This window comes from Haliotis asinina, chromosome 1 (genome assembly GCF_037392515.1).
Source record: "Haliotis asinina isolate JCU_RB_2024 chromosome 1, JCU_Hal_asi_v2, whole genome shotgun sequence".
In the NCBI taxonomy this organism is placed as follows: domain Eukaryota; kingdom Metazoa; phylum Mollusca; class Gastropoda; order Lepetellida; family Haliotidae; genus Haliotis; species Haliotis asinina.
In genome coordinates, this window is record NC_090280.1 from 94,691,729 (window position 1) to 94,718,021 (window position 26,293).

At 41.1% G+C, this 26,293-nt stretch overlaps 3 protein-coding genes across 3 annotated transcripts; 2 read left to right on the top strand and 1 right to left on the bottom strand.

The window, feature by feature from the left end:
• Window positions 1-4,179: 4,179 nt before the first annotated feature.
• Window positions 4,180-12,084, top strand: LOC137284545 (uncharacterized). The gene is made up of 2 exons (XM_067816392.1): window positions 4,180-4,227; window positions 10,769-12,084. Exon 2 carries the CDS (start codon window positions 10,824-10,826, stop codon window positions 11,853-11,855), a length of 1,032 nt encoding a protein of 343 aa, XP_067672493.1. The 5' UTR covers window positions 4,180-4,227; window positions 10,769-10,823; the 3' UTR covers window positions 11,856-12,084.
• LOC137284554 (uncharacterized) lies at window positions 6,841-9,492 on the top strand. Its single transcript, XM_067816404.1, has 2 exons — window positions 6,841-6,879; window positions 8,032-9,492. The coding sequence occupies exon 2, from the start codon at window positions 8,067-8,069 to the stop codon at window positions 9,087-9,089; it is 1,023 nt and encodes a 340-aa protein (XP_067672505.1). The 5' UTR covers window positions 6,841-6,879; window positions 8,032-8,066; the 3' UTR covers window positions 9,090-9,492.
• A 4,691-nt stretch (window positions 12,085-16,775) lies between the features above and the next one.
• Window positions 16,776-25,084, bottom strand: LOC137284565 (blastula protease 10-like). Its single transcript, XM_067816414.1, has 10 exons — window positions 24,732-25,084; window positions 23,575-23,830; window positions 23,060-23,198; window positions 22,311-22,371; window positions 21,389-21,592; window positions 20,324-20,450; window positions 18,940-19,059; window positions 18,543-18,640; window positions 17,790-17,917; window positions 16,776-17,287 (listed from the first exon to the last, which is right to left on the bottom strand). Exons 1-10 carry the CDS (start codon window positions 24,804-24,806, stop codon window positions 17,158-17,160), a joined length of 1,338 nt encoding a protein of 445 aa, XP_067672515.1. The 5' UTR covers window positions 24,807-25,084; the 3' UTR covers window positions 16,776-17,157.
• Window positions 25,085-26,293: the final 1,209 nt, after the last annotated feature.

Sequence of the window (26,293 nt, forward strand, 5' to 3'; positions counted from 1 at the left end):
GGGTATCCGGGTTACCCCAATACGGCCCTGTCCCCAACAGTAAATATATCTATATGATATAAAGGTGCATGCCTTGACAGGCAGCTTCATATTTTAGTTTGATTTCAACAACACATTTCTGTGATAAACTCTTTAATCAGATTACACAGTTCTGTCAAGGATGCACCTTACATCAAAGTAACTGACATGGGATAACTGTCACCATGACAACTGGGATGTCATAGCACCAATGGACTTCTTTCTTGCCTCAATACTTGAATACCATATTTTCAGAAATGAGGTTCATTTATTGCATTTTCATTACACTAACATTAATCTGTGATAATCGTGGTTAGAATTTGTCTTAAATGCTTGCTGTAAGAGGTGCATGCTTGTCACAAGAGGTGACTGATCTCATTGGGTGGTCAGACTTGCTGATATAGTTGATAAAGTCATTGTATCCCAGTTGTGTGGATTGATACTCATGCTGTTGATCACTGGATTGTCTAATTATATACAGACCGCTGCCATATTACCGAGTATTACATGTGAAACATGTATTAATATGCACAACTTACATACGCCCATTCAAGATTTCCCCAATATCCTGTTCCCAGTAATGATGTTCAAAAAAGCTGTACAGTGAAAGGTAGTTACACAACATTAAACTCTTCTCATATGTAATACTCAAAAGAGGTAAAAAACACCCACCTTGACACATTAATTACTATGAAAGAATCAGAAATCCTTTAACTTCTTTGAATAGTATACACATGTTCAAAGTTGTCTATGTCATATTCTTTAAAGGCCAAGTGACCAAGTCCTTGTATGATCAGTTCTGATAAACCCATATTTAGACAATAACCATTTTGGGATATTGCTCTTAGTTTGAATGACTGGTATTATATGTAACTCATAATGAAAAAGCAAACATTCAACAGTGGCCTCCATGACTGAAGGTCAAAAATCAAAACATGAAATCCTGAAAAGGAAGCTAACAGTACAAAAATATATTGCTGAAATGCCTGAAATATTATTTTAAATTCATGTGGTCATGGGTTGCTGAGACCACCTGAGAGAATAAATGACTTTCCCTGCCAAGGTTTAACAAAGGGTTATGACAGGGAACCCGGGGAGGGAGGGGGGAAGTGTTAGCCTTGTGGTTTATGTATTCGCTTGTCATTTTCTTAATTTCTGCTGATGGTCAGTGTTTTCTCCCCATGCAAAGTTTTTAATAGTCTTACATATTGCCAAACAATAAACTGAAATTTTATTCTTGAATTCTTGAATCAAATCTATTTACCAGTAAAGTATTTCAATTGTTTTTCAAATTTCACTAGTATTATTTTGTAGCACAGGAATCCTTTATTTGTAATCAATATGAATTAAGAGTAGGGTGGAGCTGAATCATACATTTCAGCTTCCGTTCCACAAAGCAATGTTGGCACATATCTTAATATGCTTACGATAGTAGCACAGAGATCACTTTGTTGAAAAGAGCCCAGTAGATTTTGATTGTTTCACATGTATCTTACCAGTTCTTCTGAGGGCATTTAGAATTTTCTTCATACCCATGAATTTCAAATCCTGTGTGTTTGTTAATGTGCTACTGGTCTTGCTTGTGCTTATTTTATGTGTGATTCCTTTGTCATTAAATCCATATTTTCTGAAAATAAGTAGATAGTGATGTCAGAAGGATTAAATACATACTGTAGCATTAACGTGTCACATCCTGGACTTTCTTAAATAGTTTGTGTACAAGTTGTTTATTTAGTATTGAATTTTACATCAGCCTCTTGTACAATTTGTAAAATCTAATAAAAGCAGCTAAAATGATCTTAATACTATTTTTGAAATCACAAAAATTAGAACACCTACTGAAAAGCCTCGAAAATAAAGTCATTATTTATAATTACATGTTTATGTTTAATTTGTAATGAGCATAAGTCAATCTATATTAAGTTTTGACAGTTAATTTTCATGTCTACCAAGGATGGAAACACCACCAGCATACCATGCAGTAACTGTAACAAAAACATGCCATCTGGTTCCAGTGACACTAGCATACCATCAGGTTCCAGTGACACCAGCATACCATCTGGTTTGAGTGACACCAACATACCATCAGGTTCAAGTGATGCCAGCATACCATGCAGTATCTGTGACACCAACATACCATCTGGTACAAGTGACACCATCATACTATCCGGTACCAGAGACACCAACATACCATCTGATGTCAGTGACATCAACATACCATCTGATGTCAGTGACATCAACATACCATCTGGTACCAGTGACACCAGCATACCATCGGGTACCATTGACGCCAGCATACCATGCACTACCAGTGACACCCCAAATGAAATTCAACAGTACGTTTTCACTGCAAACAGGCTATATTGAATAACCTGCAAGCAGCATTGGAGAGCATTACTACTGCACTTGTAACAAGCAAGTGTAAAATGAGGACATCGAGGGGATGAGAGAGCAAGGTTTTTGTGCAGAGGACAGCCTGTGAGTGAAATGAGACCACATGCACAGAAACAGTATGGTATTAGCATCGTTTCAAGGAAGAATGAAGACAGCAGTTTGTAAAACCCGTACAGGGGCACTGGATGTCTTTACAAATATCCAGAGCCTGTGACGTGGCACCTATTATAGCACATTCGTCACGTGGAGGCACCTCTAATACAATTATGCATGCAGCTATGAGGAGAAGTGCCGCAAGCTTGAATATGACTTACCTCTCTGTCAAAAAATGTATACCAGCTAAGGTATGAAAAGAGGACAGCAACACGAAGCTCGTACAACAGCACGCATATAACATTACATCGCTTCAGTTTCTACAGTTCACAAAGGTGTCCTAGTTCAGTACAATTATCATGCAGGTACACAGGCTACTACTGTTCAGCGAGACCCCTATAAAGTACATCACTGTTAACTATCACGAACCCGAGCACTCAGCGCACGTTGACAAAGTTTTTTTTAATATGTCGAAATGTAAAGAAAGTGATATGAAAAAAAAAATGGAAGAAAAATATTCGTGTAAACCTGGTAGGCTGCAAAGCTTTATATCTAGTTAGTGCTGATTTTCAAAATCATACGTATTGAATCCACCTGGTTGAATTTAAAATGAATATGACTTGAGCTTATAATACAAAATATCGGAGAGCAGATGTAAAATCTTCAAAGGAAGCTCGCTATATAGATTCGGTTGCAAACTGAGATGAGTTACGTAAACAAGAGCACATGATCATTGCCACCTTTTTCAAAACGCCAACTGAAGCCACACAATTCTGCTGTCATATTCTATTTGTAAAATCAAAATGACGATATATTTGTTTCATGATTTTTAAGCAATTACATAGTGCCATAACCGATAGTCCCTTGAAGATCTGCGTTAAAACTGATCTTTAGCAATCTATACCTATAGTAAGAGGCGACTAACGGGATCGGGCAGTGACTTGGCTTGCTGACGTGGTTGACAGACGTCAGCCTATTCCATTTCTGTAGAATGACGCTGATAAAGTTGATCACTAGATTGTCTGTTCCATGCTCGATTATCTACTGACATATAGCTGAAATATTGCTGAGTGCGGCGTAAAATAAAATCACTCTCTCACCATAACCTATATAATATCACAGGTTATTTTGTATCAAAGTACTTCAACCCTTCCCTGCATTCTGACTGGTTTGACGCAGTTTCGCACATAACAGATTTCTTGTGATATACAGCTTCTATATAGCACCAAAAACAAATATTATCCATGATACAGAATAAAATACCCCGCGAATAAATTGCCGATCTATATTTGGAAGTTGTATTTCCTTTCAAGAAAGAAAGAGACAAGTGACACAAGACTGAAACGAACTCAATGAAATCAGCTAGCGAGCTAATAGCGCAAAAAACATATACAGAAACATGACCTTTATTTAATCCGTTTGTCTTCAGACAGGAAATTCTGCTGGTGTCGTGCTTACCGCGCTCATATCTGCATATTGTACTTACAACAATGTAGAATAATGTCACTGGCAATATCACATCTGCCCCAAATACGTTTATGAATAATCTTATCTGATATGAGCGTAAAATGCTATCGCACCTTAACAGAAGCAGAAGCTCGTATTATTTTACACACATGAAATTCACAGTTACTAGTGGTGTTTCAGGTATGTAGCTGTATCAGAGTTACTCCCCTTAGACAGCCCAAGACGAGTCGATAACTCAAGAAAGACGGAAACGCGGTACGTAATACTACGTGGCTGGTTAGGTTTAAAAGTTTGAATATTTGGGTATGTCATGTATAACTCGATACCACGGCACGTAACAACGAAGAAATAAGGTCCATCGTTCAATAGATTCACGAACTGCTAGGTGTTTCACTTCAAAACATATCGTGACAACTGGGATGTATTTTACGTGTGCTTGAAACAGTCTTTCTCGATGTAAATGTGTGACTATTCTATGCGACAACACGGAGAATGATGGTAAGACGCTGTCGTGTACCTGTTGATAACGTGGATAGCAAACCCCAAATTGTTGATGATGTCTGTATGTAGATATCTATCTTTATCTTGATTGATTACACAGCCCGCGCTTGTCATATACCTGAGTAAACATTCACTGTATCTCAGTTCTGATCAAACTGTTTTTGTATATGTGTTGCCCGTGTACTTTGGGCATTGTGTGGTTGTTCGATATGTGTTTCAGTTTGAAATTTAATGTAAATATTGGACGGCACTTGTATGATTTTACTCTTTGAAAAACCACTTCGGCACATGGCAAGGTAAGGTGAGGTGGGTTGATCCTTAACGTCAAGAACAGTACTATTTCACTTACACAGCAGCGTACGTGCATCTTCGCGTGTGTGCTTGTGTGCGTGTGCATATGTTTGTGCTTGTGTATGTGCGTGTGTCTGTGTGTGAGTCTACCGGCATACTTGTTCGGACTGCTGTGGGTTTTTCAGTTATAGATAACACATGCCATTGTTTAGTCAGTGAGTTGGGTTTTACGCCGATTTTACCAATATTCCAGCAGTATCATGGCGGGGACACCAGATATGGGCTTCACACATAGTGTCTATGCGGGGAATCGAACCTGGGTCTTCAGAGTGACGAGCGAAAGCCTTAATCACTATAGGCTATGCTACCATGCATGCTCCATTGTTTCACAAGGATGAACCACAGTATACCGACTTATGAGTGCCTTGTTCATCTCTAAGAGAGGCGCCTGGGTAGCCTAAAGTGGTCACATGAGAGCACAGACTGGTCACATGAGGACATAACATGGTCACATGATGACATGAAGTGGTCACATAACGACAGGAAGTGCATGGTCACATGACACAAACGGATAATTAACAGGACGTCATAAACTGATGAAATAAAGAGATATACTGGTAATTTGACATGAACTGGTAACATGACGACATGAAGAGGTCACATGGCTTTGTAAAGTGGTCACATGACGACATGAAGTGGTCACATGGCATCGTTAAGTGTTTCTATAATGACATGAACTAGTCCCATGACGTCATGAATTGGTAACATGACGACATGCAAGTGGTCACATGACATATTGAACTGGTAGCATCATATCATATCTCCTGCTGGAAGATGTCACTCTCCAAGTCCAAAGGATTTCCATTTCATTTTGTGGTTGCTCTAGATAGTTTGTTGTGTCTTGTCGCAGAACATGACCATCTTATTCACCCTCTTTTGTAACCCAAATTTTGCGCAAAATATTTCGTAATCCCCATTATTGTTACAACCTGAAGTAAGGTTTATGACCACATGAAACAGCTCCTGACACCTAGAACAGACAACGCATGCGGCATATACCAGCCGTTCTATTGACCAGAAGATGATCAAAGCCCCAAAGTTCATAAATTCCGGCAAGATGTGTCTTCTCAGAATCGGTCTATTTGAGTAAGACGGAAGTCGCGAATGTTTAGTCGTTGAGTGACGTGTTTATGTTCAGAATGAAAACATAACGCCCGATGACGATGTCTTTTAATGAAGGAAGTGACTTATGATTAGTAATAACGCTGCCTCAAAGCGGCGTGGGAGGAAAAATGTTTCATCGCGGGATATCCTTAGGTCCGTGCGATTTTGTCGCGAGTGGCGAGTGTTTTGTTTGTTGTTCAATGTATTTCATCTATAAGACACCAGCCTGTTAATGACACTGTGTGCTGAACTACTACTACTACTACTGCTACTACTACTGCTACTACTACTACTACTACTACTACTACTACTACTACTACTACTACTACTACAACATTAATAATAACACCCATACCAATACCACAGCTCCCTTCACAGGGAGAGGTCTTCTTTAACACTCTAAATTTTCAGCTAGGAAATCTCAAGATATTATCAAGTGTAATCTAGAATCAGAACCGCGGACATAATTCGATAGTACGCCCGAGGACGGAAGTCTGCAAACCGAATTCTTGCGCTTTGACGACCACTCCACTCCTTTGATGGAAACTGCAGATAACTTTATAACCGTAGGTAAGTTTAATGGTAGCGCTGAAGGCTGTGACTTAAAGTCAATACTCCTTGATGTGTTAGTAATGTAATTGTTTCCATTCAGTGATCAGTTTTTCCGAGCTGTTACACTGAATGTGAATCACACTTAAGAAGCCACCGATGATATGTTATTAGGTTTCCTGGTAAGTGAAACAAGTGAATCTCAGATCAGCGATTTATTGCTGCACATCTAGTCGGCCACCAAAGGAGAAGACGTTTTATATCATAACATCGACGTTGTGTGGAATTATGAAAGCGTTTGGACAGGTCGATACCAGCTGGCGCATGCTGTTGAGCGAACAAATAGCAGAGCTCCTGCCAGGAACACAAACAGCTTCAGCTCCTCCGTGCTGGTCCACACAGGTGAGTACAGGAAACATACACGTATTTCCTATATTTATTAGGTTTCACTGTCTTGTCTCTGAGGGAGTTACCCTTGTATGTATAGGGTCGAGTGGTTAGGCTGACTGACGTTGTTGCCACACGTCATCGTGTCACAATTGTGTGAAATATGTTCATGCCCTTGATCAGTGGATTTGATTATTTAAAGACTACAGCCATATGGCTGGAATATTGCTGGTTGGCAATAAACAACAAACCAACCAACCAACCATGCTTGTCATGACCACTGCAATCATCAATATTCATTCAAGCTTTATGACAGCGGTCTGTATATAATCGGGTTCTGGGCTAGTCAGTCCAAGTGGGATGCGATAACGTGTCAGTCAAGTCAGCGAGCCTGACCAACCAATCCCGAAAGTCACGTCTTATGAGAAGCATGAGTTGCTGAGGCGGACCAATACATTACGACTGTGATCTTGACGAGTTGTCATTTTAATAAAACTAGCGAGGCCAGCGTAAAGGGCGAGAATATTGGATTCGAACCTTCGTTGAAACATCATGATTCATTTTCAGAAATATGTGTGAGCAAAGAGCGTTAACAAATTAATCAGAAAGGGTAACCCAATGTTACGACTCCCGTGCAGATTTTTGGGCTACTAACGGGCTCGGGTGATCAGGATCGCTGACTTGGTTGCCACATGTCATCGTATCCCAATTGCATAGATCAGTGCTGATGATGTTGATCACTGGATGTCTGGTCCAGACTCGATGATGTCCAGACCGCTGCCACATCGCTGGAATATTGTTAAGTGCGGCGTTAACCAAGCAAGCAAGCAACCAACCAGTAGCAGTAGCACACGTGTATATGTTGGTTTAAGCTACGTGGTAACCGTTCCTGATATGAGTCTTTATCTCGACTTGCACAGAAATGTCGGCTACCCAATGGTCACGTGCCGTAGGTATATTCGTTAGTTCTCGTTTTATATTTAACACGGACACGATAAAGCTCCATATCGAACTCGGGGACACGTCGTAACTTATAATCTTCTTCAGATACGTATGCCAAGAATTTAATTCAAAAATATGTTAAACCGTAATCGTAAGGTAAATGTTTTATTAGTAAATAGACCACGCTCTAGTTGTCTGTACTGATTCATGGCGTATTCGTTTCAGATCCATCTTAATTCTAGGAAATTAGGTTAAGCATCATGTCAGGAAAGCGAGCCCCTTCATGTCACCTGGTGTTTGACGACCACAGGAAAGGGGACATCCTCATGCACGACGTGCACGTGCCGGGTCACGGGGTCACCATGTATACTTACTACTGCTGCATGCAGTGGAACACATGTATGAACGGGGGAGGTTACTGCGGCATCCAAGAGCACCCCAATGGTCAGTGCTACATCTTTTCCATCTGGGATCCCATGACTACCAAGGAAGCCATTACTCATGTCTATAAACATCCGGGCACTAAGGTGGAAAACTTTGGTGGAGAGGGTACTGGGTTGAAGTCCATGAACTTTGACATAGGCTGGAAGGCTGATCAATGGTATACCCTGGTCACAAGAAGATGGGACTACCGAGGACACTCGTACTTTGGGTTTTGGGTACGGAACCATTCCGGTGACAAATGGGAGCATGTGGTTACCATGGATTTCCCAGTCCCGGATATCTGGTTCCAGACCAATACGAAATCCTTCCTTGAGGACTGGAGAGGAAATGGGGAGAAGTACAGGCGAGTTCATTTTCAGAATGGATACAAGAGAAGAGATGATAAATCCTGGCATCCCTTCGCCCATGCCAAGTTCCACGTCCACCAGGAGAAGGCATGCGAAATGTACAACGACAACTACGACGGGGGACGTCACTGTGACGGCTTCTTTATGCAGTCGGGATGCGGAACGACTCCGTGTTCGGAGCTGATGCGAGGTCGTGATGTCTGCTGCGGCAAAGTGGCATCGCCAGAGCCCTGTAATGCTCCCATTTCCTTTACAGCATCAGCATCAGCAGAGCAGGTCACGTGGGTTGTACCCGAATCAGCTACCCCACAATTTGCCTACACCATCATTGTTGACGGCACAGAGGTTGCCAGTGATATTGACCCCAAGGTAAGGTCACGTGACATCACAGTTTTTGGAAAAGAAGTCGAGGTTATCCTTGAGGACATTCTGGGAAGGAGAACATCCTCGAAGACTTCTGTAACTTCGACCTCCTCGAATGACTCGAAGTGACCCTCGTTACAGTTTTGACCCTTGAAAATTGGTGCTTTGGGGCACTTTCTGTTTGAATATAAATATGTTTTGAGGTTTCATGAGAATTGGGAGTTAGTGTGACATCCTACTTCTTCCAATAAAACTTTTACCATGGTATTTTGTTACGAATTATTTGTCTCCAAACATACATGTTTGACATGTGCAATATATGCGCATGTACTAGGAGCACTTTCGTCTTTGCATATACTCTTTTGTATTTCTCCTATATTAATTAAATGCATGAGTTCGTTCGCATGCCTCCATGTTATACTCATTTCTTTACATGCACGGTTGTTCTTGTCGATATCTAAATAACCATTCCGATTGGTGTTTACAACGTCAATATCATTGACAAATACATGTAATAAACGGTATAACAGCTGTCCCTTTGTGTTGTGTATCGAATACTAGCTGCCTTAGAGAGTTGGTCAATTGTTCTAACCTGCCGGACATCAATAACCGAGGTTAGTCAGAAGTACTGGCGTTAGGTTTTAACATTAGTAATGCAGACACAATGCAGAATCGGCCTCAGGTCATAGGAGAGTGAGTGCGTTTTGTGTTATGCCTCTTTAGCAATACAATATTCCATCAATATGAAAGCGTGCAACACCAGGGTTTCAAGCATTGTATTATGTGTAGAATCGAACGCGGTCGTTGGCATGACGAGCGAACGTTTTAACCACGAGGCTACCCCCATCACCCCTCAAATCATAGGAACGACAAGGGTCGGATGCTGACAGTAATATATGTATGTAACGCCTGTCACTGTTTAGTCAGGTCAAGACATAAATTGGTTTACTCACACTGACCAGTAAAGTCTGCCATGGGGTGAATATTGCTTGATGCGAGACCAGCAGCTTTGTCGTTTGAGATTTGAGATAACTATATGAACTGGTGAGGTTCTTGAGAGGCATATAGAAGTTGGAAGACACAATATAATGGATGTCAACTCTTCTATCTTCATACACAACTTTTCCGGGCTAATCACTTGACAAACTTGAATAGCCCAGAAACTTTGTATATACAATACAGGAGAAGTTGACTTTCATACTATTTTGTCTTATATGTGAACTGGGTTGTACTATTCATATAAACAATACTATTTTGTCTAATATCGTAGTGTACAGAGGAAAATGGTTTGTTAATGCCATTATTTTTGAGACTTGCGAATTAAAGTTCTCCATGTAAAGTAATAGTGAGTTGGGGCGGTGGAGTAGCCTTTAGGTTAAAGTGTTCGCTCGTCATGCTAAAGATCCGAGTTCGATTCCCCACATAGGCACAATGCGTGAAGCCCATTTCTGATGTTCTCCAGAGTGTTATTACTGGGATATTGATAAAAGCGGCGTAAAATCAAACTCACTCACTTAAATTTGTCAGTGTGGTTTTACCCGCTTCTAGCAATGTTCCCTTAATCTCACGGTGGGGAACAACACGGAATGGGTTTCACACATTGTAGCCATTTGGGGAATCGAACCCGAGTCTACGACCTGACGAGCCAACGCTTTGACGACAAGGCCATTCCACCGCCAATGTCTGTTTATATCTATCGAAACAGTCAGTAGAAATGCCAGTGAGTAATACTGATTTATCGCCGCACCATGTACTGTGCGATTAAATGATAATTGCAAAATCTTTACCCATACAATATGTCTTTGCAGGCATGTTAACACACAACGAATCATCAGCTGGAACGAACATTTCTGTCATCGCACAATGGCCGGAAACCGGGCTCCGTCTTGTCATCTGTGGTTCGATGACCGGAAGAAAGGTGACATTCTGATGCACGACGTGTACGTGCCTAGCCACGGGGTCACCCAGTGCACATATTACTGCTGCTTACAGTGGAATGGAGGTCTCAATGGCGGAGGTTACTGTGGCATCCAGGAACACCCTGACGGACAGTGTTATATATTCTCCATCTGGGATCCCACTACCACGAACGAGGCCATAGAAGCGGTCCACAGACATCCAGGAACCAAAACAGAAAGGTTTGGGGGAGAAGGAACCGGTCTGAAGTCGATGAATTTCACCATCGGATGGAAACCTGACCATTGGTACACGGTGCTTGCTAGGAGATGGGACTACCAAGGACACACTTACTTCGGGTTTTGGGTTCGGGACCAGATTGCTAACACGTGGTTCCATCTCGTTACCATGGATTTTCCGGTGCCGGAAATCTTCTTTGAGACACCAACTGTTTGTTTTATCGAAGACTGGATTGGCAATGGGGATAAATATAGACGCGTCAACTTCAAGAATGGCTACAAGAGAACGACGGAGGGATCCTGGATGCCGTTCCAGAAGGCGACGTTCAACGTGCTACAGGAAGATGCCTGTAGACTATACAACGACAACTACGACGGGGGCATTGATTGTAATGACTTCTTCATGCAGACTGGGAAGGGGACCACACCCAATCCTATCTTAGCCACCAACAGGCAATTCCCATGCTCGTTCGCTGCTCAATCAGAACCGTCCAGTTGTACCATAGACTTCACCATAGAGGAAGTGACGTCAAAGAACGTCACGTGGTCCGTCCCAGAATACTCCACACCGCAGTTTTCGTTTAGGATTTTTGTTGATGGTTCGGAGGTTATCCATGATATTGATCCAGAGAAAAGAAGTTGTGGAATTTCGGCAAATCGGGGGTCAGAGGTGAAGGTTATTATTGAGGACATTGTAGGGCGGGAGGCTACACGGTCTGCACGGGTTCAACGCACATGTGTCTGCTGTGTTTGCATGTAAGCTAGATACAGTAGAGCGTATCTACAGTGCAGAAGGTTAATGGTTGGATGATTGTTGTTGATGCTTTACGGGGCTCTACATTCCTGACTTACGAATGGTTATTTAACAAAAGGGGTAGCTTGGAAAATGTTTCAAATTCGAGGGATTTTGTGTTGTATGACGTATTTTGTGTAGTATAAGGTATGGAAAAGGTGCTTTTGTACATGTAATAATAAATTATTGATGAAGGTATGTCTCCATGAAATGTTGTCTTACATGAAAGCTTATAACGTTGTGGGAGGGACTATTAGTATTGATTAAATCTTTATGGTCTGACCATTAGAATAATATTCATGAGGCGAGTCGGGAATTATATCTAAAAAACAGACAGCCACACAGAAGCGTGTTGCACAATATATGTTTGAAGTGAAAAGAGATATGTCAGTTTTTACAGATGCAGCTGAGAGAATACCTATCCTCTTCATAAAACCCAGGTCGCACCAAGCATGTAAAACACCCCCTAAGAGCGGAGTTAGCCTGTGGTAGGCATCTGCTCATATCTGACTAAAGCGTCCACACTCCGGCGCAGTGATGCCTTAACATAACATCACTGCCACAAGCTAATTTGCATATCACGTGATCGGACTTTTCTCTTGTTTGTAAACAAATGCGCATATTCGTAAATAAGCTGAGACTGGCATAACGCAAGCGATTCGGCGAGATTTTCATATTATTTTACACTGTTACGTAAATATTCTTCAACAACGGCGTCAATAAGGTTTATGACAATACATATTTATATTTCAAACCGGCTACATCGTTTCTTCGATGGCTTCGATGACAGCACGTGGGGCTGTACAACCCATGTAAACAAAGGGTCCCTGCGCAAATCGAAATAGTGTTACACGTTTTAGGATAATTTCTCAGTGAAACTGAACCATTTTATTAACGATATTTAATTAGATGTGCAGACTCATAAAATAAAACAGTTATGAAATGTGCACATCATATTGAATGAACTGTGTATGATGTGACGAATCGTCACATCTCTCTGGCCTGTGGCAGAGATACTATGCTGGCTTGCCGCCAGGAGAGTGTAAAGTGTCAGTAGATGTCAGTATGTGATCATATTTAACGTTGTTTTATTCATTTATTTTTATTCGGCCATGGTCATACATCAAAGTGCAATTTTACTTATGTACCCTCCTGAACTATAACTGGAAGCAGTGAGATAAATCGTCTCCTCCGTTTAAACCCGTGAAGATCCGGGTTAGAAATGATCTTCAGTAGCCCATGCTTGCTGCAAGACTAACGGGATCGGGTGGGTTGGCTCGTACATGTCATCGTATCCCAGTTGTGTAGATCGATGCTCATGCTATTGATCACTGGAATGTCTGATTCCGATAGGATTATTTATAGACCTCCGTCATGTAGTTGGACTATTGCGTAAAACTAAACTCACTCACTGTTTCATGTTTGCTTCTATGTCTTCTATATTCCTGTGATGGGATTCGAACCACGGACCACCTGTCCTGAAGTGGTAAACTATGTCTAAAGGGTGTCGATTGTGGGATTATTCCACTCCCTACTAAATTTTGCACTGTCAAGCATAGCTGGATCCTGAAACCGACTTGTTAAATAACGCACGAACGCTCTAGAACTCAAACTGGTCGCGAATGAATCCTAATGATGGGATTCGAACGGCGTTCCTTCTGAAGTGACGTTTTATCGATCAAAGATGTTGAGTCTGTGAGCAACAGGATTCAGCTGTCAGATGACGCCACAACCATATATATGAAAGAATGAGTGAGTATAATTTTACGCCGCTTTTTTGCAATAATCCAGCAATATCACTCATCGGGGGACACCCGAAATGGGTTTCACACATTGTACCCGTCGAACCCAGGCATTCGGACTGACGACCGAACACCTTAACCATTAGGCTACCCACAAGCCCTATACATGAAAGAATGACAAAAACGTTTTGTGTCGAGGTACAATCTACGCATATTTCAGCAGCGACCCGAGGATTCGGGTATGATTTGGTCTTCAGTAATGCTTAAGAGGCGACAAACGGGATCGGGTGATTAGACACGCCGACTTGGTTGACACGTCATCATATCCCAATATGCGTTGATCACACATCCCCAATACAAGCTGTATTGCGGCGGTATGTCTAGGAATACGATGACATCTTCGAACCAGACCACCCGATCATTCCCTTCTTACGACGAGCATGGATTGCTGAAAACCAGTTCTAACCGGTATGTACCCGTGTCATGTTCCAATGTTGAAGACCCTTCGTAGTGATATCGACCTGGGTAATTATACTGGACAAAATAAGTTAGGGATACTGATATTTTTATGATTGATACCTTATTAATGTGTCAGCACACACGCACGCACGCACACAGGAATATTTATGTGTGCTAATATTTAATAGGTACTATTTCATTTTGCATCTGTAGATATCAAAATATCATGAAGGTGATGATTAATTTTGGGTATATAAGGTGTATATAAGTGATAAGGGATATATATTTATAAGTGATCCCCTAAAATAATGAGCTCTCTCACGCACGCACGGACTCACGCACGCACGGACTCACGCACGCACACTATGGTTCCTAAATCTTCTGCTGTCATACCTTGCATTCTAAGGACCCGGAGAGGTCACATCATCACACGGAGGTCAACGATACAACGCTAAGGGATTTACCCGTGCTGTTTTGGTAACTTTTATCTGGTAGGTGTGCAGACGGTCACACAAACAGGATGTTCAGCTTCAAACATACACCCACGACTGTGAAGAATTAGCAAACGCCTAGGATTACAAGCGGCGTCAGGTGGCGCTGCCACGTCAATCACGGCTTGGGTGGCAGTGTTTGTGTGTAAAGGTAATGTTGAAGATATCTGTTTGCCAAAATGTCAGAGCTACTAATTTCGTAGAAACAGTCGCGATTGCTTAGATTTAGGACAATGTGCCTTATCTGTACTTATAAAATCATACAACATGTGGCGGTTGTTCACGCATTGTCTCTCCAAGACTTCAAATTTTCACATCTAATTGTCCTAAAAAATATGATGAGAAGTCAACTTTTGAAGAATGCATTTGTCTAGCTGTATCCACTATCCAAAAATAATCATCATCTTCATGCTATTTTGACATCCACAGTTGCAAAATAAAAAGGTACCTACCAAATATAGGCACACTTGGTTACAATGAGGTTAAATACTTTTACCTGATTGAAAACAAAGCCAAACATACTAAATTTTATAGAGTTACCAATGAAAACATTTTGTGAATGTACATATTCCCTCAACTAACGACCCCCAACCCCCTAATTAATATTTAACAAAAAAAACAAAAGAAAAAACCCTAATGAAAAACCAAAAAAAGCAACAACCTAAAACAAAATGTTGATCTTTGATCTTGCTGATGCTTTTTGAACAATTGTAGAAAAAATATCAAACTTGAAAACTGTGGGTGTGTATCGGTAAGTGTGAGTGATATACATGTATTTATTTCAAAATAAACAATAGTTTTAAAAATCATCCTCCGCTTCAAGTGTCACCGCCGCCATACAGCATAAGTTAAAGCATTCGCTACATGTAGCTATATATATGTAGCTACATCTAAGATGTATTTCTCCACTGACTTAGGGGAACCAACAGAAAACCTTATTCGGATGCATTGTATGAGGATCGTGCATTAAATTGCTGAAAAGCATGTGCAAATATAGTGCATGGGAACAGGTGAGTTTTAGTGTAAAGTTTTGTAAAGAATTCATTGAAGTCTCACTGGGTTTCACCATTTACTGACCTTATGACAATCTTTTCAACGTTACGAATTTGTTTTGCAATGCATCAGTTCAGAACAAAAATGTTCAGAAACAATGAGGAATATTTTGCAAGATCTTGTTGAGAATGGTAAGAGAATGCTGCGTGGCGTTAAACAACAAACACTCATTAGAGTGTCGCTCATAGTCTAATATTGTGGGAATATGTCTGCTGTAACGACGCTCTGTGAAATATGAAGACACACATATGCACACAGACAGCATGTGAAATATGAAGACACACATATGCACACAGACAGCAGACACATACGCACACTGTCAAATATTCGAGGCGGCAGCGTAGTCATGGGAGTAAGTAAGTAAAGTTTCACACAGATTTGAGCAATATTCCAGAAATATCACAGCGGAGGCGACCAGAAATGGGCCGCACACATTCCAAATATGTGGAGAATCGAACTCGGACCTTCTGCGAAACGAGCGAAGGCTTTAACCACGAGGCCACAGGCCTTTGGAAACAAGCCTAGCGTTCAGACGTTTCTCAACGGGAGCTTCTACTAGATGAATGCATTGGATCTGGACATGGGCAGCTGAGGAGAAATGGGGTTTAACTTTGTACTTAAGAATACTTCACTCATATGAGCGTGTGCTTGCGTGTGTATGTGTGGCTGCTTGTACTAGCATCGTTGAAGTCTGACGTCGGCTTCAGACTGTAGTCAATGTCGCCGATGGACTTGTGCTAGCCCAGACATAATCTGTTTTTTTATAGTGCTAGCTCACTGAAATACCGTACCGCACTTGTGCATGAATACCCCCTTCAGACACATTATACTGACTCCGAGCCGACCAGTCTTTGTTGTACCCATTAATGCCGAGATCGATGCTCATGCTGTTGATCACTGGCCGACACATAAGCACAGACCGCCGTTATATAGCTGGACAATTGCTAAACAACAACTAGAACGTTTTGCTTTTGGGAGAATGTGTGAGTGAATTTTATTGTGCGCCAGATACCAATACACCATGAACAAATCCACACACTGTACCCGTTTGAGGAAATGAACCCCAATGACGAGGAAATGCTTTAAGCTGGCAGCAACCCCCAAACACAACACTCTTTCAATAATAACACAATACCTGATTATTTTCTATGCATGAGTATCATGCTCTTTCTTGACTTCTGTTCACTTTCTAGGCATACAATATTGCAGATGAAATGTGCTATCTATATTACACAATGCTGGGTGTTGCATGACATTTGTAGATTGCAATGGAAGTTTCCGCGTCGGGAAAATGAATACCATCTGTGGAAATGAATGACAAGACGTTTATTGGCGTTGTGCCCATAAAACACTTCTGGATTCTGTCAAACATTTGCCTTTATGAGAACACGTCCAATTTAAGCATTTATTTGTGCATTTTTGCCGGTATGACGGCTTCGCCAAAACATGAGCTAACTCATTTTCGATAGGACAGTTCTAAGAGCGCTTGTCTTGCTGGTTCTCATTGGACGATACACTATGACGTCATGACGTGACTATTTTGTAGGAGAACTTGACGCCACTGTTCATGGTCCAGACTTCGTCTGAATGGAAGTGCAAGAGGAGGGAGCTTGAATTGTAGATGATGGGGTTCTTGATGTACGTGCCGCAGTATCTAAACCAGAGCAAGAAAACAGTTTTTATTTACAGGTTAGGTAAGTTTGATGTGCAATCCACGGTCCAGTACAATCTTACTGACAAACAAAAAACAAGAAATGCCTTCTTTATTTGAACCAAATTCACAGAATTATGGTGACCCTGCGGGATGCTACTCCGCACTGCCGTAAACAAATCTACGTGCCTTAAATGGCTCCATAATTAATATGATATGGGATGATAAAGCGATTGTATCTTTTAACAAAAATGTGAAACCTTATGAATGAATAAATAAATAAATAAATAAATAAATAAATAAATAAATAAATAAATAAATAAATAAATAAATAAATAAATAAATAAATAAATAAATAAATGGTCACAGAAGCATACATACTTTAAATGTTCCAAACAAGGTGGATCTACTCACTTGGGATTATTTTTTTTCAAACGTATTCCCACACCCTTCAACATTTTCAGGTCAAATTTCATCTAGAAAGTTGATAACGTAAGCGACTCACCTTTGACCCACTTTATTTAACCCGTAAACTTTGACCTCCAAATAGTCACACGCGCACCACTGACATTCCATCTCGTTGTCTGTGTCAAACGCATCAAAGGTCAGTACGATGTTGGAACGTGGAGGACCCTGAAGTGACAGAGTTTAGTTTTACGAGGTTTTAACAATAAACCACTAATATCACGCTGGGGGATACCAGAAAGGCGATTCACACATTATACCCATGTGGGGAATCGAACCTGATCTACGGCGTGACGAGAGAACGCTTTAACAACTAGGCTACCCCACCGCCCCAATACGTTTGATCAAGAAAGAAACAAGATCACCCGGATACCGTCTGGGACATTAACACACGGGGACTTCATCACATTTAATGGGTTCCTCCTTGAACCAAGCATTTCAATCAAGTTGAACAACTGGGGAAGATTCACTTATTTCAAGCATCAAGAAATAGACCTCATTGATGTTTTGCTTGTGAACAGCACTAGTAAATTCGAAATCCCTGCTGAAAGTCAAGATTTTTCGCACGAAAATTCCATATTGTTGTTTTGTAACTGTTTCACGGTCTTCTTAATAAGAAATGTCGAAAGTCGATAATCACATACTCTCTCTAGAAGTGACATAATAGCTTTGTTTCAGATAGAGTATCATCTAATATTTATGGATAGCAAACGTGACATTGGAACTTGTATTAACATGTCGAATAAAAGTAATGCATACTTTAACCAATGAGATCAGTTCTTTATTTGTTTACCTGAATCAACCAATAGCAATCAGCGTTTTGTGGATAATCCATAGGGTAATCGGGTGTTTGAAGTGACCCGGATGTTGCGTTCAACACGCCACCGCAATCTGCAATGAGGAAAGGGCCATGTAGACATAGTGCATGTAGGTGTGCAGTGTTTAGTGAATGTTTGGAAAACTCTGCATTTCATTTAAATAAATTTAGAATAATAGTTTTATAATTTAATAATTTTATAATTTTCTTATCATTATTATTATCAAAGTTCAGGCCACATGTTAAATGTTGAAATGAACAAACTAGATAACAACTGCATGCTCTTAATATTTTCAAGAGAAAATGCAGGGCTGGATTTTAGATTTTATGAATTAATATCAGTGCCATTTGTATTCTTTTTTTTCCTGCTTACTTTTGTCCGACACAATCAGCTGGTCGCACGTATCACCGGTCAGTCCTTCTGGACACACGCACTTGCAATCAGGGCCCACGTAGCCATTGTTGCCGCAGATCTTGTGGGTGGTGCAGTGATCTGGAAAACAAGTCCTTCTAACTAACACCATAAGTGAGTAAGTGGGAGGGTCCAAAAGGTGAGCGAGTTTTGGTGAGTGGGTGAATGAGTGAGTGGTTGATAGGTGGATGGAGCGGTTGAGTAGTTGAATGGTTGATAGGTGGATGGAGCGGTTGAATGTGTTACGAGTGTGTATTTTCTGTATATTTTTGTTATTAATTAAGTAATAAGTCTTATTGGGTCACAGTATTTCGTGTTATGAATAATAATTGTGATGGGTCACATTTCGTTTTAATAGATGTCAACACTTGTAGGATTCTGGTTTTCCGGAATTTATCTGCTCCTAGTTTTCTATGTGTTTACTTCCGGGAGACTTATTCTAGGGCGTTCTACAGTGTCAACGCCTTATCTATATCATCCGCTGTCAGACTGATCGCTGTGTTTACATTTTGATTCTCTCTCATACCAAGACTTGTGACTTTGTATACCTTGCTCTCATTGCATAATAATACATTATATGAACGTTTATGACTCGTCTTTGTTCTGTTTTGCTGGTTCACGGGGGATTTCTTACGTTGTTTGTCACGGTAAATTATTAACCGTAACAAGTGGTTGCGTGGTTGAGTGGTTGAATGGTTGATAGGTGGATGGAGCGATTGAGTGGTTGATAGGTGGATGGAACGGTTTTGAATAGATGGGAGCTTGAGTGGTTGAGTAAAGGAGTGAACTTGCCGCTGCTTGAAACGGAATTCAACATAGAGGGTATCCTGAAGGCGATCCTGACGTTGAATTTCAGTAGCCTACTACTGAGTGTGTAAGTGTCTAAATGAGTGAAAGCACCAACACGGAAACACCAAAATACCAATCAAGGATCGAATTCAGCCGAGCCTCGTCACTCCTAAGGAGATAACCGTGCACAGTGAATTGTTGCTAAGATTGTTGATGAGATGTTTGGCTATTTTTACGCCGCACTCAGAACTATTTAAGACAATCCACTGAAAATCTCCAAAACGAGGATGGATGAGAAATCCTCTAGTCTAACCACTAGGTACAATTGCACAAACCGAATTTAGCGCCAAGGTGACTGTTATCCAATGTTTAAGTAGGGGACTTAACACCACCTTTGGGCTACAATGTACTATTTGAAACTGGAGCCAGGTCTATTCAGTCGCCTTTTAAAGCCAGCCACGGTTCCTGGGAACCAAATCTGAGGCTGTTTCTTTCCGGATTGTTCCGACATGTACTAAGTATGGACTACGTCCATGGAATAACGGTGGTGACTTACCATTACATTTGTACAGTTCATTAGCCAGTTGGACGTCCAAGAAACTAAGGTCTCTTCGCTGACCAATGACCATCTGCAGATGGGGGTCGTGTGTTCGGACTGTCAGTCCGCCATTCTTAGAGAACGCCTGTAGAGACAAGCCACTGAGATGTCACTGAAGGACTAGTTGCCATGGAAACCAGTATCACGTGCATAACAAACCCTCTCTTTTGAGATGAACATTTTTATGCAGTTTCGTGCCGATCATAACATGCAATTAATACTGTCATAAATAGCAAGTCCGAAGCGTGTTCTCAAAGTACAGGGAATTGTTACTGAGGTTACCGAATCAATGATCAGTTTCGTTCTCCCCTTCCTGAGGAGAATCCGCTTGGGATCTGATAACCAGATAATGTAGTCATAACATGGATATACCGCGGGTTGCTTATTGCCTTTGTATGGGAGTATCAACGTACGATGTCCCTGTATGGGATGGGTCCGTACCAGAGAGTAATAACCTACGTTGGCTCTCATTTAGGACATAGTAACTTACCATGGCTCTATATAAGAGACTAAGAACTTCTCTGTGTGTGAAAGTAAAACATACGACATCTCAGTATGAGGAAACGGCAACTTACGATGGGTGCGTGAGAGAATAACAACTGGGTCTCTTTAGAGTCACAACTTACAATTACACAGAGTGAGAGAGGAACAACTTCTGAAGTTTGCGTATGAGAGTATGAATTTAAGATTGCATCCTTAGTAATTTACAATATCTCTGTGTGAGAGTAAAAGAATGTAGTTGGGTCTGTATAGAACACCATTACAGCACAAGAACGCGCGATGGCTCTATGTGAGACAGTAAAAACGTGCGACGGGCCTGTGTGAAACATTGACACTAAACAACATCTCTCAGTGAGATCGCAAGAACGCACGATGACTCTGTGTGGCTCTAACAATTTTTGAAGGATCTGTATGACAGAGAAACAACCTACGACTTGTACCTGCGAGCTAGTCACAGGTTACGATTACTCTGTATAAAAGAATAACAGCTTAAGGTGGTTCTGTATGAAAAAGACAACTTACGGTCGAGCTGTAATGCATTATGGAGCCATAGTCATATGGTAGGCCGTAGGTGCTGACAAGCTTGTTGGTATATTTCTTGAAGTCGGACTCTCTGGTGGGGATGATGTTGTTCTCGATGATGTCCACGTTAGCATCACGGTCTGGGCGCGACTGCTCATGGACGTAGCCAATCGTGTGTCCCAGTTCGTGAACGATCGACCCTTTCTGGTGTGGACAAAAAATATGAAAACATTACACGGGTGTTTTCTGTAATTAGGGCGTCCAGTTCGTCAACACGAGTTCCAGACATGCCACGTTTACTTGAATTCCAAAGGTTTCTAAACGGGTTCCACCTTACACAGATTATGTCGGTTATAACGTGCATTAGACTGAAGAAAACCAATCAGACACAAGACGAACTATTCTGTACCAGAATACAAATTTCATGATACAGTTTAACTGTTTTACTTCATTCAAAGAGCTAAACAATATTAATTGAAAATAATTATTTACGGTTCAACTGCATCTTGTTCCATACATTTTCGGTAATAATCCACTTCACGATACGCTTATAATGCTGAAACTGTTTACTAGACTTAAACCATGGAGACATCATTTGTAAACATCACTATTCAATAGATGTAAATATGCATATAAAACGTCTCGGGTATATATCGGGTCCTTCGTAGAAAACCTTTATAAACTGTATGTTATCAAATGTACTTTGTCTGAGATTTCGTGTTTTTCGAGTGCCTCATTCAGCAGTATAACGCTTGTCTGTAACTACCCGAGTCTCGACAAAACAGTCCGGTGATTAACACCATGGGTATCGCTCCATGGAAATATCTCATATAGTGACATAAACACCTGATGCTGCTAGTCGACCCTTACGACAGACATGGGTAGTGAAAGACCATTCCAGGGAATCCACAATGCTACTTACACTGCACTGGCCAACAGAAAGGTCTTGACCTCCGGCTACCCGGCCAACCATTGTCCTGCAACTGGAGAGAAATGAAAGTGTCTTAGACGTACATATAGTTTAACAAGAGACAATGAAAACACACCACTTTGTATTACCCCAAACCGCTGAGGGAGTGTGATTTTACGCCGCCTTTGGCAGTATTACAGGACTATCACGGCAGGGAACACCAGAAATGGGTTTCACACTTTGTACCCATGTCTTCACCATGACGAGTGGACGCTTTATCCACTACACTACCCCACCGCCCTTTGTGAGGTGAATATCATGGAGATTGTGTTAAATATTATTTAACCTTTGTTGACACATGTATCGAAATGTATCTCTGTTAGTACTAGCCTGAACTACTGTCAGTTTTGAAGTGTTAGTCCACATACCAAAATGTATACCCAACTTAAACACAGTATACTGACTGTGAGCCAACCCATCCTTGTTTTAGCCATTCGTACCAAGTGGCTACCTGTGAAGATCCGGGTTAGATTTGGTCTTCCGCAACCCATGCTTTTCGTGAGAGGCGACTAACGGGATCGGGTGGCCAGGCTCGCTGGTGTGGTTCACACGTCATTGTATCCCAGGTTCGTAGATCGATGCTCATGATGTTGATCACTGAATTGTCTGATATTTGTCTGACTCAAACACTGAGTATTTAAAACATTGAAGTACAAGGCTACCTCCTTAACATGAACATAACTTGAAGCATAGTGACGTACCTGGAGTCGTTTGTGAAGGTGATGTAGTCGTCGTGTCCGAGTTGTGAGGCCAGGTGTCGTGACCGAGGACGGAACCTGATACACGTGTTGTTCTCCCACATCGACATGGCATCCACCGCCCACTGTATCTGGTACTGCTCTGAAAGAGTGGCGGCGATGATTAATTTAATGCTGTCTGACCCACGTATGTCGTAAGTGGCGAATAACGGTACACGCTGACTTGGTTGACTCACGTCATCGTATTTCAGTTACTGGTGTGTCCCATGCGTGATGTTTCTGGAATATTGTTAAAGGCGGCGTGAAACCATACTGACTGACTCACTCCATTACGTAGATCGTTACACATGATGTCAGTCACTGGACTATCTGATCCACACCCTATTATTTATATACCGCCGCCATATAGCTGGAATATTGCTGAGTGCGACATTAACACACAGATAAACAAGCAAATAGACAGACAATCAAACAAATAAACAAAACCCATTTAGGACGACGTCGTACGTGTAACTTACTGAGGCCTGGTGCAATCTGGTACGGTATGATAGCCTGTGGCCAGTGTCTGGTCACGTCAATGATGACCTTCCTCTTCCAGGCCTGACTGGGGTCCGTCTCGCCGGAGTGAGTGGAGATGTATAAGCGCTGCTGCGGTGTCAGCACCATGTCGAACTCGAAGTCAGGACTGTCCACGTTGAGCTCCTCATCTGGTTTCGGAAGGCCGTGCGAACTGAGTAGTTGCAAGCGGGCCAGTGGGTCTCGCTCATTGAAGGGCTGCAAAGAAATGTACATTTTGAAATGAAGAAGCCTACACTCCTATTTGATGGTGGGTAAAATTGAGAAAAAAATGTTTTCTTCGATAGTAATGTTGTTGATTGTTTGATGTTTAACGTCGGACTCAATACTATTCCAGCCACATGTCGGCGGTCTGTAAATCCAATGATCAATAGCATGAGCATCAACACAAACAATTGTGATAATATAAAGTATTGTAAGCAAGTCATGTCTCATCCAGAATTAAAGAGCTGAGCTAAACTCCACTTTTAGCATATTTCAGTAACATCACAACTCATGATACAACGAAAGAACTTCTGGAGACCCCTTAAGTGTGCACATATAAGGCAGTGATGGTAATATTGATATTCGTGTATATGAAAATGGCGCTTAGGTGGTCACGTTTAAACTGGATTGTCTGGTCCAGACTTGATTATCTAACGACGCCGTCAAATTGCTGTGTGTGTCATTAAAAAGCCAGAAAGACAACAATCAATAAATTAAACAGAAAAAGGAAATTGTCCAGAAGACGGGGCTTTCGTATTGAAGGAGTTGCGAACGTTATTATGCAAAAGAGATAGTATTTACGATACAACCAATACCTGGGCGAACGTATTTCTCAGTCAACACAGACAAACCGTATTTATCAACTTGACGCACGCGAGAGACTATGGTTCAAATATTTCAGTTTTCAGTGTAAGGGGTCCAGCTTCATATCTGCAAATACATTCCATTCCGTTCCACAAGAAAACCAATATAGTCATAAGATACTAGCATCATTAAGGGTTTGAACTATGGTTCCGTATTGGTATGAAATAGATGATTTGTCCATTCACAAACAAGATACTAAAACGAGTATGCATTTGTTAGTGGTACGAAGAGATATATTGAATCTGCTTACCTGGTTAAATCGTGGTGCTCCCGATGCTGTCGACACAAAACATGCCACAAACAATAAGGCCCAGAAAGTGTCCATAGTTCTGTCACAGTCCGCAGAAATAATCTCCCGTCAAATATTCAAACCCCGAAACCTTTTCTTCCGCAATAATTCACCGATCAGTTCAAAGGCTTGACAGATATTAAAATTTTCAAATAAATCTCTTCTGTTACAAGCTTAAAAAAATAAGTCTAATTGTCTGCCTTTGAAATCTCGTAAACTGATCCTGAAGTCAATGTGTTATCTGTAATATCCGCCAAGTTTTTCTCTTAGTGATATGGGTATCTTCTTGCCAATGAGTTGTTCAGTGTCGTGATGGGTTTCTCTGCTGCTGTGGCTATGGCCCGGGTTTTTATACCATCCTTATCAGGATTGGTTGCGTGGGGATGAAAACAAATCGATAAACTCGTAAAAATGCAAGGAATCTCATTAGAGCAATTCTTAACTTTCTCGAATAAATGACTGCATTGACGTAGCTCTGTGACGTGGGCTATTTATATCAGTTGTGTTATATTTGGGGACTGCCTCATTCATTTTAAGCTGGTCACACTGGCATTTTCTAATCGCCTTGTTAATCGGATTAGGTATTCGACTTAACATTAAAGAGATAGTAAACTAATTAATTATAAATTTTCGGCACTGTTTGCTTGGGATGGGACACCTAGGCCGACAGGTAAAGCGTCAAGGAGTGACGTAAATGGCCATGTTAAACTACCTGTCGTATCAGACAAGGTGCAGTCATACGCCCCTTTCTTTGTATACTTCTAGAACAACCGAAGACTATCGCTCAATTGCCACTGACAAATTGAGTGGTGTGCTTGATAACAAGCTGTGAACACAAATGAACGTCTCGATCTATTTATAATCTCATCTTTTATATCGCTTCATACATTTCTCCATCAACAGATTCGTATCGTGTCTGAGTAAAATATTGGATTCCAATGAGACTGACGATCGTCTACATTAAGCTGAGTCACTGACGGAATTGTTCATGAATTTTATAACATTTTCAATGACCTGAGTCACTGATAAGCGTGCACAATAATGACAGCAACAGTAAGTGCAGAGCGATCCAAATCTTCCATTATCATATTCCAAATGTTGTGTGAGTCTTTGTGTTTATTCCTGCCTAATACAATGTTCAGTATTAACCATGATTGCCATTCTAATGATGTGAATAAATGCTATATAGTATAGTGAGTGAATATAGTTTACGCCATAGTTTTCATTATATTAAAACAATATCGCGATGGGTGACACCACAATTGAGCTTCACTTACTGTACCAATCCAAAGAATCGAATCAGGGTCGTTGGACTACAAACAGCACCTTATTACGTATGACGACTTCTTGCTTTCTCGTTGCTTTTGGTCCAATTTGCAATTCAAGATTGAAAAGTACGTTTACGTCAATGCAGGCAGAATGTCGTGTAAACACTTGTTGAAAGAATAATTAATGTGAGCAAGTCCGGAATTCATGTTGACAGAAATTGATAATTTATCTTGGTTTGTATTTCCACAAGATGA